This window comes from Hyperolius riggenbachi, chromosome 2 (genome assembly GCF_040937935.1).
Source record: "Hyperolius riggenbachi isolate aHypRig1 chromosome 2, aHypRig1.pri, whole genome shotgun sequence".
NCBI classification, from domain to species: Eukaryota; Metazoa; Chordata; class Amphibia; order Anura; family Hyperoliidae; genus Hyperolius; species Hyperolius riggenbachi.
This window is the reverse complement of record NC_090647.1, coordinates 317,823,384-317,840,098: the sequence shown is the minus strand read 5'-3', so window position 1 is coordinate 317,840,098 and position 16,715 is coordinate 317,823,384. Positions and strand designations below refer to the sequence as shown.

At 41.3% G+C, this 16,715-nt stretch overlaps 1 protein-coding gene across 2 annotated transcripts; it reads left to right on the top strand.

The window, feature by feature from the left end:
* The first annotated feature begins 2,774 nt into the window (after nt 1-2,774).
* Nucleotides 2,775-16,216, top strand: ELF3 (E74 like ETS transcription factor 3). 2 transcript variants are annotated; one of them, XM_068269186.1, is made up of 10 exons: nt 2,775-2,873; nt 3,128-3,295; nt 3,817-4,047; nt 5,258-5,317; nt 5,409-5,483; nt 6,400-6,486; nt 6,608-6,688; nt 8,993-9,103; nt 12,135-12,327; nt 14,552-16,216. In XM_068269186.1, the coding sequence occupies exons 2-10, from the start codon at nt 3,133-3,135 to the stop codon at nt 14,670-14,672; spliced, it is 1,122 nt and encodes a 373-aa protein (XP_068125287.1). In that variant the 5' UTR covers nt 2,775-2,873; nt 3,128-3,132; the 3' UTR covers nt 14,673-16,216. The 2 variants fall into 2 exon arrangements, with proteins under 2 accessions (XP_068125287.1, XP_068125286.1); XM_068269185.1 differs by having other exon boundaries at nt 12,132-12,327.
* Nucleotides 16,217-16,715: the final 499 nt, after the last annotated feature.

Below are 16,715 nucleotides of genomic sequence, written 5' to 3'. Positions count from 1 at the left end.
TATAGCAAGTACAGTTACCACAGTATAGCAAGTACAGTTACCACAGTATAGCAAGTACAGTTAGCCCAGTATAGCAAGTACAGTTACCACAGTATAGCAAGTACAGTTAGCCCAGTATAGCAAGTACAGTTACCACACTATAGCAAGTGCAGTTAGCCTAGTATAGCAAGTATAGCTACCCCAGTATAGCCAGTAGTTACCCCAGTATAGCAAGTACAGTTAGCCTAGTATAGCAAGTATAGCTACCCCAGTATAGCAAGTACAGTTAGCCTAGTATAGCAAGTATAGTTACCCCAGTATAGCAAGTACAGTTACCACACTATAGCAAGTACAGTTAGCCTAGTATAGCAAGTATAGTTACCCCAGTATAGCTAGTATAGTTACCACAGTATAGCAAGTATAGTTACCCCAGTATAGCAAGTACAGTTAGCCTAGTATAGCAAGTATAGCTACCCCAGTATAGCCAGTAGTTACCCCAGTATAGCAAGTACAGTTAGCCTAGTATAGCAAGTATAGCTACCCCAGTATAGCAAGTACAGTTAGCCTAGTATAGCAAGTATAGCTACCCCAGTATAGCAAGTACAGTTAGCCTAGTATAGCAAGTATAGTTACCCCAGTATAGCCAGTAGTTACCCCAGTATAGCAAGTACAGTTAGCCTAGTATAGCAAGTATAGCTACCCCAGTATAGCAAGTACAGTTAGCCTAGTATAGCAAGTATAGCTACCCCAGTATAGCAAGTACAGTTAGCCTAGTATAGCAAGTATAGTTACCCCAGTATAGCAAGTACAGTTACCACACTATAGCAAGTACAGTTAGCCTAGTATAGCAAGTATAGTTACCCCAGTATAGCTAGTACAGTTACCACAGTATAGCAAGTACAGTCAGCCCAGTATAGCAAGTACAGTTAGCCTAGTATAGCAAGTATAGTTAACCCAGTATAGCAAGTACAGTTACCACACTATAGCAAGTACAGTTAGCCTAGTATAGCAAGTATAGTTACCCCAGTATAGCAAGTACAGTTACCACAGTATAGCAAGTACAGTTAGCCTAGTATAGCAAGTATAGTTACCCCAGTATAGCTAGTACAGTTACCACAGTATAGCAAGTACAGTCAGCCCAGTATAGCAAGTACAGTTAGCCTAGTATAGCAAGTATAGTTAACCCAGTATAGCAAGTATAGTTAGCCCAGAATAGCAAGTATAGTTAGCCCAGTATAGCAAGTATAGTTAGCCCAGTATAGCAAGTATAGTTAGCCCAGAATAGCAAGTATAGTTAGCCCAGAATAGCAAGTATAGTTAGCCCAGTATAGCAAGTATAGTTAGCCCAGTATAGCAAGTATAGTTAACCCAGAATAGCAAGTATAGTTAGCCCAGTATAGCAAGTATAGTTAGCCCAGTATAGCAAGTATAGTTAGCCGAGTATAGCAAGTATAGTTAGCCCAGTATAGCAAGTATAGTTAGCCCGCAAACAAGCCAGCAAGAGGTGGATCAAAAACTGCACATAACTATGATCACTGCATACTTGTTAAATTGCATGTGTAACAATCCCAGGCCTAAGGCCTGACCTATGCAGCACAGAAGTATCGGAACAGGTAGTGAGGCTAGATTCAAAGGTGGAAAAACGCTGGTATATAGACAGCCGCCTTACCGCGAAGAGAATGTATTTTGAATACGGTCCACCACGGCCACGCTATCACGGCACGCTATCCCCCTGTCTCGCTGCCTCACACTGCCCGGGAAAAGCGCAGCTGCATAGGCTACACACGCTGACGCCGAGAAAGATGGGATGGGCTGGGCTGGGCGTGACTTCCGGCTTCCGCGGCTGCGCTCTAATGCGTGCAGGCGGAGATGTAGCCGCATGCACTCGCGGCTAATGAAGGAGGGGGCGGGACGATAGTCACCAGCAAAAAAATCATTGTGAGGCAGGGGATTTGCCGCGGCCCGGTGCGAAACGCCCCGCGGCCCGGTATTGGGTCGCGGACCGGGGGTTGGGGACCCCTGGTCTAGAGGTTAGGGATAGGTACAGGGAGGGCTCTGTGTGAGAGTAAGGTTAAGTATAGTTACAGCACAATACATGTAATATATACAATTTATTGAATTATGTATATATTAAACAAAGAGGGGGTCTAGGGGTTAGGGATAGGGATAGATCTGTGTGAGCCTACAGTTAGGTATAATTACAGTAAAATATTTGTAAAACCTACCATTGCATTGCTGTGCTTAATACAAGTGTAAATATCGTTTTTGTTATAGACGCTATTTGACGTTTCTTTTCAGAATTCGTTTGTTGTTATAGACAGTATTTTGCCATTTCATTTCCGTTTATTTAACCTATTTAGAACTAAATTTTCATTTACAACCTCTTAAACGAAAAATATGGTTTTGCATTAAAACTTACAATTTCGGCTATACCCCGCGCCCTTTTTTCCAGGTGCCCTTTTTTGATACACGCGGTAAAATTGGTCAGTGATTGACCAATCAAAATTGAAAGTGTGTACCAGGCTTTAGACCAGCAGCAATTTGTGAAGCTGCTGTAAGAAGAAGCAATAGTAAATGCTGTATAATACCTAGTAGTAGTTGTATGTAAGCGAGCAAACATTACAGTGTTTATACATCTGTCCCTGCTGGCAATAATTAAACCACCTGTCTTTCTTCTCCTCAGCAAGGCTGGGATACAGATTGCTATGCAAATTTCAAGGCGGCCTCTGGACCTGCATCACGCACCTGGGGAAAGTCCCATTCTAGCCTGTGCAATGCTGCTGGAGTCAGGTTTCATGGGATGGGTGTGTATATAAGTAAAGGTGATAAATAAATCTTGTAGTTGCTTCTTTAGCTATCCTGTGGATTACTCAAGCTTCAGCTCACCTTCCCAGGTATGGTAATGTAAGGAGAAACTGTGTTATTTTTTTACTGATTTGATTTCATCTATAATAGTAGTTTTACAATCATATTGTTACAGTTCTTTAAATGTTCAGCATCAAGTCTGCATTCCCTTAATTAGCAATGCAGATTTACATTAAGGGATTTCCCTACTTATATGCGTATTTGAGAAACCGGCCATGTAAATCTTCTACAATGTGAAAAAAACCTAGTTTTGGTTCACACTGTGTATTGTTATACTCTCTAGGAACAATGGCGGGAGCGAATTGTGAAATCAGCAGCATCTTGAACAACTATATTTCAACGTTGTATCCACCGTTCCAAGCACACCCTGTGCCTGCTGGCATTTTATCAGGCCAAGAAAATGACAAGCTACTGACGTTTGCCATGCCACAATCAAGCAGTGAACTTACAGGTGAAAAGAATAATCTGATTACCAATCATATGTATGTGCTTGTATATAAACCCAGGTGCATTCATATCGGTAATATTAATGTGTAAGCAAAGGGCTTAATGTTCCAAGAAGCTATTTATATGTATGTGCAATGCAACAACATATGCAACATAAGTGTAGCCACAGCGTTATCTAGATATATATGGTTTGTTGACAGTGAATAGTGAAATAGTGAACCTAGGAGGACAGTGCACTAATGCTGCTGATTAAGGTCTCCATACCTTCTGTTCAAAAGAAAGCATATGAAATGCCAGTTTATTCTGCCTATATTTAGACAGACTATTAAAGGATCCTATATAAATAACGCTGCAAATTGTGCAGTTTCTTTCATATGAGTGTAAGTACTTTAATAATATTGAAGAATACGGTTAAGTAAATGTTGTTTTCTGATGAGCCTGTAGTCACAGTGGGTAGTGGATGAGGCAAATGTGTGTTTTCAAACATCAGTGGAAATGAAAGGTTATATTCTTATTATTTTGCAGGGGAGCTGTGTGGCTGGTCCCAGATCTTGCCAAACCAGTGGACCAGGGAGCACGTGTTGGACTGGTTCAGTTATAATATAGAGAGGAACAAGTGGGATGCCAGCCTCATAGATGTGACAAAATGTGACATGGATGGTCAGCGGCTTTGCCAACTCCGCAGGGAGGACATGAGAACCATCTTTGGTGGTCTTGGAGACAAACTGTATGATCACCTTTATCATCTACAAGAATGTAAGTACTAAATCAAAGTCCGTATCAATGGTGGTATGACAGTGTTGCCATAAACATTAAGTAAAAGCTTATACATAAGCACAAAAGAAAAATGTATGATCCATTGTTAGTTACCAGTGCTTGCCATAGTTGTCTGATATATTTTAGAAATGATTATTGTTGTATTTATATAGTGTTGACATTTTCTTCAGCACTATACAGAGTTCATAGTCATGTCTCTGACTGTCCCTCATATGAGCTCACAATCATTTATCCCTACCACAGTCAGTCTAGTGTTCCATCCTGTCATCATGTAAAGCCAATTATGGAGCAGGGAGCTTATTACTGATTAGTATGTCTTTGGTAACAAGCAAAAAATTCTAACACACAAATTTCCACTGACTCAGGAACAGGAACTTATGAAAAACAGGAGCGTATAAATCAACAACTGCCGATGAATCATCTGGCAGAAAGTTAGTTAATCAACCAATAGCAGCCAGAGACTTTGATGAGAGGTATTTTATTCCCTTTGAGAGTCAATAGAGATTAGCATGTCAGGAACAATATGTACTCTTGTATATTAAAGAGACTCTGTAACAAATTGTTTATCTTTATTTCTTCTATGCTATAAGTTCCTATGCCTTTTCTAATGTGGTCTGGCTTACTGCAGCTTTTCCTAATTGCACAGTAGCTGTGTTATCTCTGTTATATGATCTAATCTTCTCTCTATAGTCGGCACAGTCAGGCTGAGGCAGTCAGACTGGAATGTGCAGGGCTGCTTGTGATTAGCTAGAAGCTGTACACACCCCCTGCAGGCTCTGTGTGACTAACACACTCTGCTTAGCTGAGCCTATTAGAAGCTGGTTAGTTTGTTTGTAAACACTGCCTAAAACTGGCAATTACAAGCCAGGTTTGCAGCAGAGAATGGCAGAAACAGCACAGAGGGGACCAGGAGCACATAATGAATAGAATGGTATGCTTTTTATTGTAAGAATTTCAGAGTACAGATTCTCTTTAAGGAGGCATAGGAAAAAGCATGCCGATTACAAAAGGGACACTTGGCATCATAACTGGCCTTATGCTGTGTTGTGACGGTTGTTAGTTTTTTTTGATGAGTTAGTGGTTAGTTCACCTGGCTTCACCATTTTACAAATAGACTGTGATATTATAGATTCCTTCCTGCAGGTGGATTGGGGTATTGTTCTCATTATGGCACATTGTGTTCCTACAGGGAGTATTCCACCATTGCTGAACACATGTGAATCTGACGTTGGCAAGAACTTTTCAGACGGTAATGCTTTATGTCCTCATTCTCATATTTATTTGCTTCTTGTATTTGTGTTTTCTTCCTCTTTTAATTACTGTTATGTATTTCATTGCAGGTCCTGAATGGGATCTAATATATGACATCATCAGAAATGAGGACTACCTGCAACTTGATATCAAGCAGGAGAGAGGTACAAACCACTGATTTTCTATAAGTGGGTGAAGAAAGGTTAGGAGATCTTTAAGAGAGCTATAATATATTGCAGCAAACTCCCTTTTACCTGGAACACTGGCAACCGGAAGGCTCATGCCAGAAGGATAACGAGTACTGTTTTTGGGGGGTTTAGGGCCATTAATATACTTACCGAGCCCCCGGCGACATCTTTAGTCTCCGTGCAGCTGATAGTGGGATCCTAGCTGCTTTCTGGCTCCGTGCATGGAAGCCAGCCTGTCACCTGACCCCAATGCGGGACAGGTGACACGCCCGCTTATGTGCACAGAAGATGCCAGAAAGCTGCTAGGAGCTTCAGGGAGAATACAAGACATTGCTGGAGGCTCAGTGAGTATTTATGGGATTAGGGGGGATGATTTGTGCTTTTTCGGCCGGTTGATCATGCAACCGACAAACACATGTATCTGGTATCAGGTCCCCGCTGGTGCTGGGGACTCTGATGTATAAGAGAGGGTTTGGGCTTCTTTAAAGGTGAATGTAGTGTTTGAAATATATATACTGTATAAGGCTGGTAACATTCCTACATGATGATAATCGCAGTGGAGTTTGGTGGGCTAATAGAAAACCATGTTATCAGTATGATCAGGTGATGGATTCAAAAGGCTCATCATGTATTGCTTCTGCTTCCTTGCTGAGTTAATGCAAGAAGTGATCACAGCTAATCAGTGTTACAAATCTGTCACCTGACGAAACTGATCATATACTTCTCAGGAGCTCTGGTACACACATGCAACTTCGTGCATCAGCAGGGGGGGGGGGGGGGGGGAGGGGGTGGTCAACATAAGGAAGAAAGGAGAGATGGCACAGCATCATTTTATTGATCAGAAACATTAAGGTTTTAGGAAATTAATCACTCTGTGTTATTTTTGTTTCAGACATTGACATATATGGCGATAAATCAGCAGATGCAGGCTACTACTCTGATCCCATCTCCCCAGCAAGTTCAGCGTCTTGTGGATCTGGTAAGTGTCAACATGGCCAGCTTCAAGCAAAGGCTCTAGAAAATAAAATAGTCAACATTTACATAGCCGGAATGTCTAGAGCCTCCTAGTCAATAACCTCAAATACTTGTTTTTTTTTCAGGAACTGTGCCATACAGCCCAGAAGCTGGAGATTCTGCAGGAAGTGATCTCGACATGCAGGTTCATAGGCCCTTAGACAGAGGTGAGTATCTTCTGTTGACTGAAAAAAATAAAAAATAAAAAAAGAATTGGTGCATTACATTTTATTTGATTTTTTTTAACAAAAATGATCCGAACTCCGATCAAAATGTTATTTTAGCTTTGGATAAGACAGAGAACGGTTAGAACATCACATAGATGTTTATTGCTGCCTGTGTCCATGCTGGGTATATCTACTTGTAGAGCCACTATCAACACCATTAACGTCTACAGGAAAAGACATGTCAGAAGAAAGCTTATTTGCCAAAAGTCTTAGTCTCTTTTAAGTTAGCCAATAAATGATATGATCTGGATTTAAAACATATTGCTATTAACTGGAATTTAGTGTGTTTCTCTAAAGGTAACACAGACAGCATGGTTGTATGATCTTCCCATGGTCTATTCAACTAGAATTCAGTCTGCTGTTCCTTACACCACATAGTTGCCAGTAAAATTACATAAAGATTGTAAAGCTAGATTATAATTGTAAAATGCAATTTAAGATGGCAGATTATCATGAGCCACTAAAGACAGGTGTCCAGAGAAAAATAAATGTAAAAAAAAAAACAGGGGTAGTAATTACTTTCTGGTTGAGATAACCTTTGTTTGTCAAATAAAAAGTTCTCTTAGTGTGCATCCTGCTGTAAAAAAGGAGATATCAAATATCACCTGCTCCTGCAAAATGCAAATATATGAATGAGATCATAGGCCAAAGGCTCAGAGGACTTTGAACTCTAAAGCACCTCTGATATCTGTGACATTTTACAGCAGGGACAATGACCGCATTCTAAGTTAAAATATTTGTCTTTCCTCCAATAATACATGTGTGTGCATATTACTACACTGTGGAAAAGAGTCAGTGCCATATAGTTGTGTAAGATGGATAATGCTTATACGTAATACATAAGCGCTGCCTAGAATAACTGGTAGCAGTTCTCACAAACATCAGAAATGTTTTTTGCAGTTCTTTTATTCTTCAAAGGAGCTACAGTAAGGCCCCGTTTACACTTAGTGCCTGTTTCCACTACACGCAGATTGGATGGAGAATGGATGCAGAAAAACTGACTCCAATGAATGCGTATGGGTCTGTTTCCACTAAATGTGATTTTTCTGATGCAGATTTTCCCATAGGCATTCATTGGAGTCAGTTTTTCTGCATCCATTCTGCATTCAATCTGTGTGTAGTGGAAACAGGTCCTTAATCAGTTGCTCTCAGTTATAACTAAAAGAAAACTGATTTTCAAAGTAATGCCCATGTTTTCCTATGGCACCTTTCACACTTAAAGAGAACCTGAACTGAAAATAAAAAGTCAACATAACCATACACAGGTCCTACTAACCTCCTGTGTAGTCTACTACTCAATCTCTTTCTCCTCTCCTGCGTCCCATTTGTCCACTGTGATCAATGGATTTCTCCGTCCTCCATTTTAAAAATGGCCATTACCTCCTAACAACTTCCTGGTCAGCACACTGTTAAACTGTTATATCACCCACTTGAGCCATAGGGAAACATGAACATGACCTTGCATATTCAGTTGTAACTGACAGCTGCTGATATATAACTGACAGCAACTGGTATATTTCAGTTCTGACAAAATATTATCAGAACTGGAAGGGATCACTGTAAGAAGAGAATGGTGAGCCTCTGAGAGGAACTGACAGTGAGATTAGTATATAATATTCATTTGCAGCTACATCATGTGTTTATTTTAAATAATTTTCCTCACTTCAGGTTCCCTTTAACGCGTTTAACTGAAATCTTTTTCACAATGCACTGCTATGGTAAAACGCGTAGTAACGCGCACAAATGCGTACCAACTGATTAAGAAAAACAAAAGTTTGCTTTCCTAAAACAGAAAGAATCTGCGATAATTCAGGTTGGAGTGAGCTCGAGATGTCTCCCAGGCACCACTGCTGAATATATGCAAATTAACCATTGTATTCAGCAGTGGTGCCTGGGAGACATCTCGAGCTCACTCCAACCTGAATTATCGCAGATTCTTTCTGTTTTAGGAAAGCAAACTTTTGTTTTTCTTAACATCTTAGTAAGGGGGCTTTTAGGACCATTGTAGTCCCTTACACACTCCAATGAGTTCTGGGTCACCATGAGCTTGCTGGTTAGTCTGTGCCAACTGATTAAGTGTAAATGGGCCCTCAGTTAGGTGTGCGGAGGGTGGAGAGCATAGTTGACTCCTCTGCATCAGTCCTTTTTAATACACACCTGCTGAAATATTGATTGTGCTGTGCATGTGTATTATAACCTTATTGGCATACTTATTTATTTTCTTATTTATTTTTACTACTGTAGATATTTTCTCAATCAAAAGTGAGGTGATACCAAGCAAGAGAAGGCGAGGAAGACCCAGAAAGATGAACTCTGACTGCAGAGACATCCTGGAGACAAAGAAAAGCAAACACTGTAAGTGTTTTCACATCAACAGATTTAGAAAAGAGGCAATAGGCATTGTTTAACCACTAGCCGACCGCTCCACGCCAATTGGCGTGAACGCGGCGGCAGCCTCAGGACTGCTCCACGCCGATTGGTGTGAACGTTCTTCTATGGGGCTAGCAGGAGATCATCTCCGCAAGGAAAGGCGGAGCTCCGCCTTCAGTCTCCCAGTGGCGATCGCTGCTCGGAGAGTGTTGGGCGGTGAAACAGCCGTCTAATTAGGCTGTACAGCGCTGCGATCTAAGGACAAGACCTGTGACATGGCTGTCCCCCTGGTGAACACAGGAGTGATCCGCTGTGATAGGCTGACTCTAGGATGAAGGGAGGGGGGAAAACAAAAAAAAAATAAAAAAAAATAATAATATATATATATATATATATATAAAAAAAAACCCACCCACAGAAAGCTCTGTTGGTGGGGAGAAAAGTGGGGGAGGGGTGATCACTTGGGTGCTGGGTTGTGTGGCACTGCAACGAGCCCTTAAAGCTGCAGTGGCCTAATTAGGGAAAATGGCCTGGTCTTTAGGGGGTTTAACACCGCGGCCCTCAAGTGGTTAAAAGCACATAACTATGTCTGTCTCCCTATCCCTCTTGCTTTAGATTCCCTTTAAGGCGAAATGGGGTCCTAGGCAAGATTGCAGTTTTTGCCCTCCACTGATAGTCACCTGGCTTTTTTTTTTAGTAAGAATTAGTGGGGGTACTAGCGTCCACCAGGCCCCTAGACTCTCTAGGCCCTAGGGAACTGCCAAGGTTTGCCTTGTGGATGATCCAGCTATGAGCTATGGCTGAGCACTATGCAGCATAATCACATTCAAGGCCATTGGTGATCATCTGTTCACAGCATTAAAATATGGTGGGCCAGAATATTTTGCATACTGCAAGGATGTACTGGCCTCAGTGTGAATGGGACACCTGAATAACAGCAGCAAGATAGCAAAGCAGAGTGGTGTGCATCACTCCACATAGCGTATGATGTAAACAGTAGTAGATAACTGGCAGGCACTCAGAACAACTGCTGTGATATATAGGATAAGTAGATCCTGAATGGACTGTAAATAGATGTGTCCCAGCAGTAAAGCTGTGTGCTCAAACCCTATAGGTAACAATGTTCAAGTATCAACAGAGGATAGGAGGTTGGCACTGCAGCTTTTAATAAAGATGCTTGCAAAAGTACAATTGTATTGTCTAGTACAAACAGTGATAACATTTGCAAAATAAGTAACTAGCCGTCGGGTAGACTTCACTTCCGCTAAAGAACTCCGCCTCCCTGCCCGGCTCAAAGTTATAACAAGTGGCCCAATAGGAGAGGAGCGCGTTGCTATAGAGACAATGACGTCTTCCAGCGGGAAGACGCTGGGGGACGGCATGTAGGGCAGGACGGCTGCGTGTATTGCCATAGCAACAACACGCTAAATAGTGACTCCTCTGGCTAAAGAGAATACAGGTCCTGCAAGCAACGTATTGCTGGATATATTATCCAGCAAACATCTTATTAGCCGAATACCCGCTTTTAAGAAAAGTGTAGATTGATACACAACATGGGCTGCCTTGAGCAACAAGGGGGAGAGACGGCAGGGGCGGAGAAGTAAGGGGAGTTTACAAGTGAGGAATAAGTGAGGAAAAAGGTAGTGGACTGTGAAGTAGGAAATGTGAGGAAAAGAAGGGGAACACTCACCATAGGAAAAAAGGTTTGTGTGTGATAAAGAGGAAGGGGGAGGGAATATAAGGAAAGTGAAAAAAATTCACCAAAGAATCTGCTACGAGCTGCGAAGAGGAGCACCTTGTGCGTGGTATATAACCAGCACTTAAAGCAGAATTCTGCAATAAACAAATTGTGCACTTAAAAGTGCATAAACTAGGGTGCTCTGCAGTAAGGCAGATATAAAGGAGAGGAAAAAGGGGGAGGATAAAAGCAAGAGGAACCAGAACTAAGGATCCAGGATGCTTGCCAGATCAACATAATCATTTAAGCCCAAAGGACCCATAGCGTCAGTTTTAAAAACCCACTGCGCTTCCAGCCTTAGGAATTGTTTTTTTCTATCACCGCCTCTGCTTGGCATTTTGCAAAGGTCAATGCAGGCAAAGGAAAATAATTTAGGGTCTTGGTTATGGGCTTGCATCATGTGTTAGACTATTCTGGGGCAGCCTTTACCCTTGGGTAAGAAACGAACATGTTCAAGGATTCTGTCTTTAACCATTCTGGTTGTTTTGCCAATGTAGAACCGTTGGCATGTGGCAAAGAATGGATTCTTTTGCTGGACTGAACCTAGCTGGAAAAATGTGCCTACTGTCATATGTCGGCAGGCCTTGCAGTGACCATATCAGTGGTTACCTGCACAGGAAGGGCCTGATTCACAAAGCGGTGCTAGCAGTTAGCACCGTGGTGAAAAGCCCTTTATCACGCCTAAACTCTGTTTAGGCATGATAAGTTTAGGTGTGATAAGTTTAGGTGTGATAAGTTTAGGCATGATAAGTTTAGGTGTGATAAGTTTTTAGGCGTGATAAGTTTAAGCACCAACTGGGTTAGCACCGCAGTGCACAGCTGATCAAAAGTTTTGGGCTAGCAAAGTCTGGTGCACTTTGCATAGAGTTTAATGGCGCTGCTTTGCGTGCGGGACTTTGCATGCGATCTAAACTTATCTAAACTTAGCATGCCTAAACTTATCATGCCTAAACTGAGTTTAGGCATGATAAAAATGGTTATCATGCCTAAAGTCTCTAACTGGGTTAGCACCGCTTTGTGAATCGAGCCCGATACGTTGTTTTGAAGTGTTATCACTGTTTGTAGTGTAATGTGAACAGGCTGTAAAGTATTGCTGCTTTTATGCAGAAGTGCCACTTTCCACTAGAAACACAATTTTGGTTACATACCATTATTTAGTGCTTTACTGCTGATTGTGGAATTCATAAAGTGGCAAATTAATCTGCAATATCACCATGTTATAAATTGACAAAAGTGATCTTTCTCAATGAGTCATTCTGCAATACTCTTTTTCAGCAGCACGTGGTACACACCTCTGGGAGTTTATCCGGGATATACTGTTGCACCCAGATTTGAATGATGGCCTTTTGAAGTGGGAAGACAGAACTGAGGGAGTCTTCAAGTTCCTTCGCTCAGAAGCAGTCGCACAGCTATGGGGACAAAAGAAAAAGAATTCTAGCATGACATATGAGAAACTAAGTCGAGCCATGAGGTTAGTGTCACTAGCAACTGACCTTTCTTTAAAGGGATACTGTAAGGGGGTCGGGGGAAAATGAGCTGAACTTACCCGGGGCTTCTAATGGTCCCCCGCAGACATCCTGAGCCCGCGCAGCCACTCACCGATGCTCCGGCCCCGCCTCCAGTTCACTTCTGGAATTTCTGACTTTAAAGTCAGAAAACCACTGCGCCTGCGTTGCCATGTCCTCGCTCCCGCTGATGTCACCAGGAGTGTACTGCGCAGACACAGACCATACTGGGCCTGCGCTGTGCGCTCTTGATGACATCAGCGGGATCGAGGACACGGCAACGCAGGAGCAGTGGTTTTCAGACTTTAAAGTCTGAAATTCCAGAAGTGAACCAGAGGCGGGGCCGGAGCATCGGTGAGTGGCTGCGCGGGCACAGGATGTCTGCAGGGGACCATTAGAAGTCCCGGGTAAGTTCAACTCATTTTCCCCTGACCCCCCTACAGTATCCCTTTAAATTGCCTAGCCATAATCAAATACAGACTTAAAGGTTAAGGGTAATTATTAAGTGTGTTAAGTGCGTTTGGAACTGTTGATCATCCTCTGCTTCTCCAGACCCTCATGAGTCATGACACTGGGATCAAGGGCCTAGCATATTCCTGGATCTGCTCCTACCTGTCTGGACTCTCCTTCACTGTCTCCTATTCCAATTCCAATTCTTCACCATGCCTGCTGTCTGATAGAGTACCACAAGGCTCCTTCCTTGGACCCCTCCTCTTCTCTATTTACACTCATGGCCTGGGACTACGCTCTTTTGGTTTTCAACATCACCTAGATGTCACCCAAATCTATTTTTCAGCCCCTGACCTCCACATTATTATCTAAAGTCCCCGACTGTCTATCCTCTGTATCTACATTCATGTTATCCCGTTTGCTTAAACCGAACATGAACAAAACAGAGATTTTTATATTTTCACCTTCTCTCTCTGTTCCACCCCCCATAGTCACCATCAATGTAGAAAACATCCCAGTAACCTCAACTCCCTAAAGCTCACTGTCGGGGGGTAATTCTGGACCACATATTAACACACTAACCACCTCCTGTTACTTACATCTTAGAAACATTTACAGAATTTGTCCTTTCGTTTCACAGGAGGCAACCAAATGCTTGTACATGCTCTTATCATATCATGTCTTTACTACTGTAACACCTTAATCTGTGGTCTACCAAAAAGCAGACTGGCACCTCTCCAGTCCCTACTAAACACTGCTACCCATCTCATCCACCACTCTTCCCACTCCTCTGAGGCAGCCCCTCTCTTCCAATCTCTTCATTGGTTACCAATTACCCAAATGATCCAGTTTAAACTCCTTATGCTATCATACGAAGCTATACACCTGATGTCACCTACACACATTTCCTCATTAATCTTCAGATACCATCCCGCCCAGAACCCCTTTGTCCTTTAGCTTGGTCACCTCCTTTCACTCCTGCATCCAGGACTTCTCAGGAGTGCCACCTCTCCTCTTGAACTCTCTCCTAAAGCCTGTTCATCATGCTCTGAGCCTGGACACCTTTAAATGTACTCTCAAACCACACCTTTTCAGACAAGCCTATAATTTGTTGTAGGTCGCAATGGAGGCTCACGGCTTCATCTTCTAACTCCTGTGCCTCCTTTCCTAGGGACCTCCTCCTATTGCTTCTTATTTTGTTGTGATTTATCATATGTGTACCAATTTGAGTTTTTTCTCAAACCACACATGTATGTATATTTATAGTTGTACTTGTATTGCTGGATTGTCATAATCGTACAGTGCCTTGAACTTCTCGTGTGTATATATATATTCCACAATATTTGTTTTGCACTATGGAAAGTGCTATGGAAGATGCTAGTGCTATATAAGCAATAATAAAAAAATAATAATAATAAAGTGCACTTACCATCTTAAATGCCCCTGCTGCCTGCTTCCATCTGGTGCTTGCAGCAGCTGATGCTGTGTTCTCATACATGCCACAATACTAATCTCTTCAGCCAGAATGGTACAGTGGTGTAGGTGGTTGTTGTCTGCTCCATTCAGATCAGTGGAGAGGTGCTCTACCATCTTTAGTTCAGGAACCTACTCAGCATATAGTGAGCAGTAGTGCTCCATCTGACTCCCAAGATGATGATGTTGCAGCAATGCTTCTATACTACAATTTATTGGTCAAAGTGTCATAATAAAATACATAAACCTCTGTTCTTCTCTTCACAGATACTACTATAAGCGAGAAATCCTTGAACGTGTGGATGGCCGAAGACTAGTGTATAAATTTGGGAAGAACTCCACTGGTTGGCGGTTGGCTGACAAAGTGTCCATGGATGTTAGGCAATAGATATACAGGTTTATTCAATAAATAGTGCAAGGAGATAAGTAATAAGTGGAGAGTGCAGTATCTCATTGCAACTTTCCTTGCTCTTTTTTGTTGAATAATCCCTATATTGTGGATATGTTTCCACTATATGTCAGACTCCAACCTTTTTTTTTAAGGACATTGATGTAGCATCATTATTACGGTGCCAAATACTTAAGCTGATATTTTAGCTTCTGTAGGTTTTTAAACCGGTTTTATTTTATATGGTTGTATTTTTATTGTAAATGTTTTAATGTTTTGTTGTATCTTTATAATAGTAAATATAAGTAAGAGAGAACAAATGTTTGCTGCACAATTCAGCAGTAATAATTTTGGTCCTGGTATTGTCTTTTGCCTAGGACTGCCAAGTTCAAGCAATGATTTACTAAAAGCATGAATAAGGTGAAGTCAACCTATTTTCCTATTATACAGCCCATCAGCTGTTGTTTTAGTTTCCACTGAGTAATGGCTGACTTTTTGTGGTGAACATGGATGGCCTTTAAGACACTGAACTTTACTTCAGCATTAGTAATTCATCCTCTTTAATTATACAAGCCTTTGATTTGGTGGGGACAATTCATCGATCTAGCATTTTAATCACTAAAAACTGATCCTGCATTTTTGGCATATGCATGTTTTCTAGCTTTGTTTTTTTTTTTATACTGAAATATGGAAACAGGCTACATTAAATATTAAAAATGCAGGCTTTTGCTACTCCTCAGACTAATTATGCATCACTTGATTAACAGATTAGCTCGTTTTAGACCTAATCTGAGGGCAGCTGGACTGTTCCATCTAAATTCTCTTAAGATAGAGATATAGTACAATAACCACACCTACTCACATATGGTCATTTAATCATTTCCCCTCCTCTAGTTCCCTATAATCCAGATGAATGGCTTCTATGAAAAGCATTGCTGCATGTATGGATGGCTAATGGTCAGATCGCCTATGATTAAGCCTCAGTAGGGTTATAAGACCTGAGCTTACACTAAATACCCAAGTATAAGGCATATATATTTTAATGAAATATGAATAATTCAACTGTTGCAACTAAAAACAAAATGGCTTTTATTTTTCAAAGCAAAAAAAAAACTATATGTGGAAGTGCAGTAACCTTGTACAGAAAATCGAATGCCAATTTGCTGAAAGCTGATTGGCTAAACGGGTAAGAGCACTACTCTGCTCATTATGTGAGGGTTGTTGGGTTGCCATACCCCAGTTCCAGAAATGGATTCATGGTCTAGCCTTCATAAAGGCATTTGTATGTAAATATTAATGTTGTCAGTGTGATTTGTGTTGGTAATGTAAGTATAATTTTTGTGAATATTATATCCTGAATGGATCTTCACTTTCCTATAGCACCTTTCTGAGTGACTATTTCAACTGATTTTGTATATTTGTGATAATTCAGCTGGACTGGCAAATGTCATGTAAATAGTTTATATTTTTTATATATAAAATATATTTTATGTGTGTATATCAAGATAAAACAAACTATTCAAAATAAAGATTTATTGAAAATATGTAATGATGTATTCGCACATTTGCTTCTCAAACAAACAGGAAAAGAAATTTGCTCAAATGTGCACTCACCACAAACATCCACAAATTAACTTCCCATCAATCCATCCCTTAATCCCTTTCCCCAGGTATCATCTTCCTACTTCTAGCAGTAATATCAGTAGATACCCTTCAGAGTTGAGAATGCAGGAGCGTAACAATAGACTCTGGAAGAGATACAGCTGCCGGGGTACCCAATAACCACAGGGGGCCCCATAGGAGGAGACGTTTATTTTCCCTGTCCTGAGAGACTGACAACTAAGAGTGTACTGTAGTGATGTGAATGTGGAGTCTAGGCACAGAGAGAAAAAGCTTTCTACACAATTGTTCTAATGACTGCATCTGCTCAGCTACTGATAACTAATTATACAAAGTTTTGTAGACAGAGATTTGTAGATAGTCCCTATTCAGTGTGCAGCAGGCTCTTGTATATATCGTCCAGCCCTCAACCTCTCTACCCAA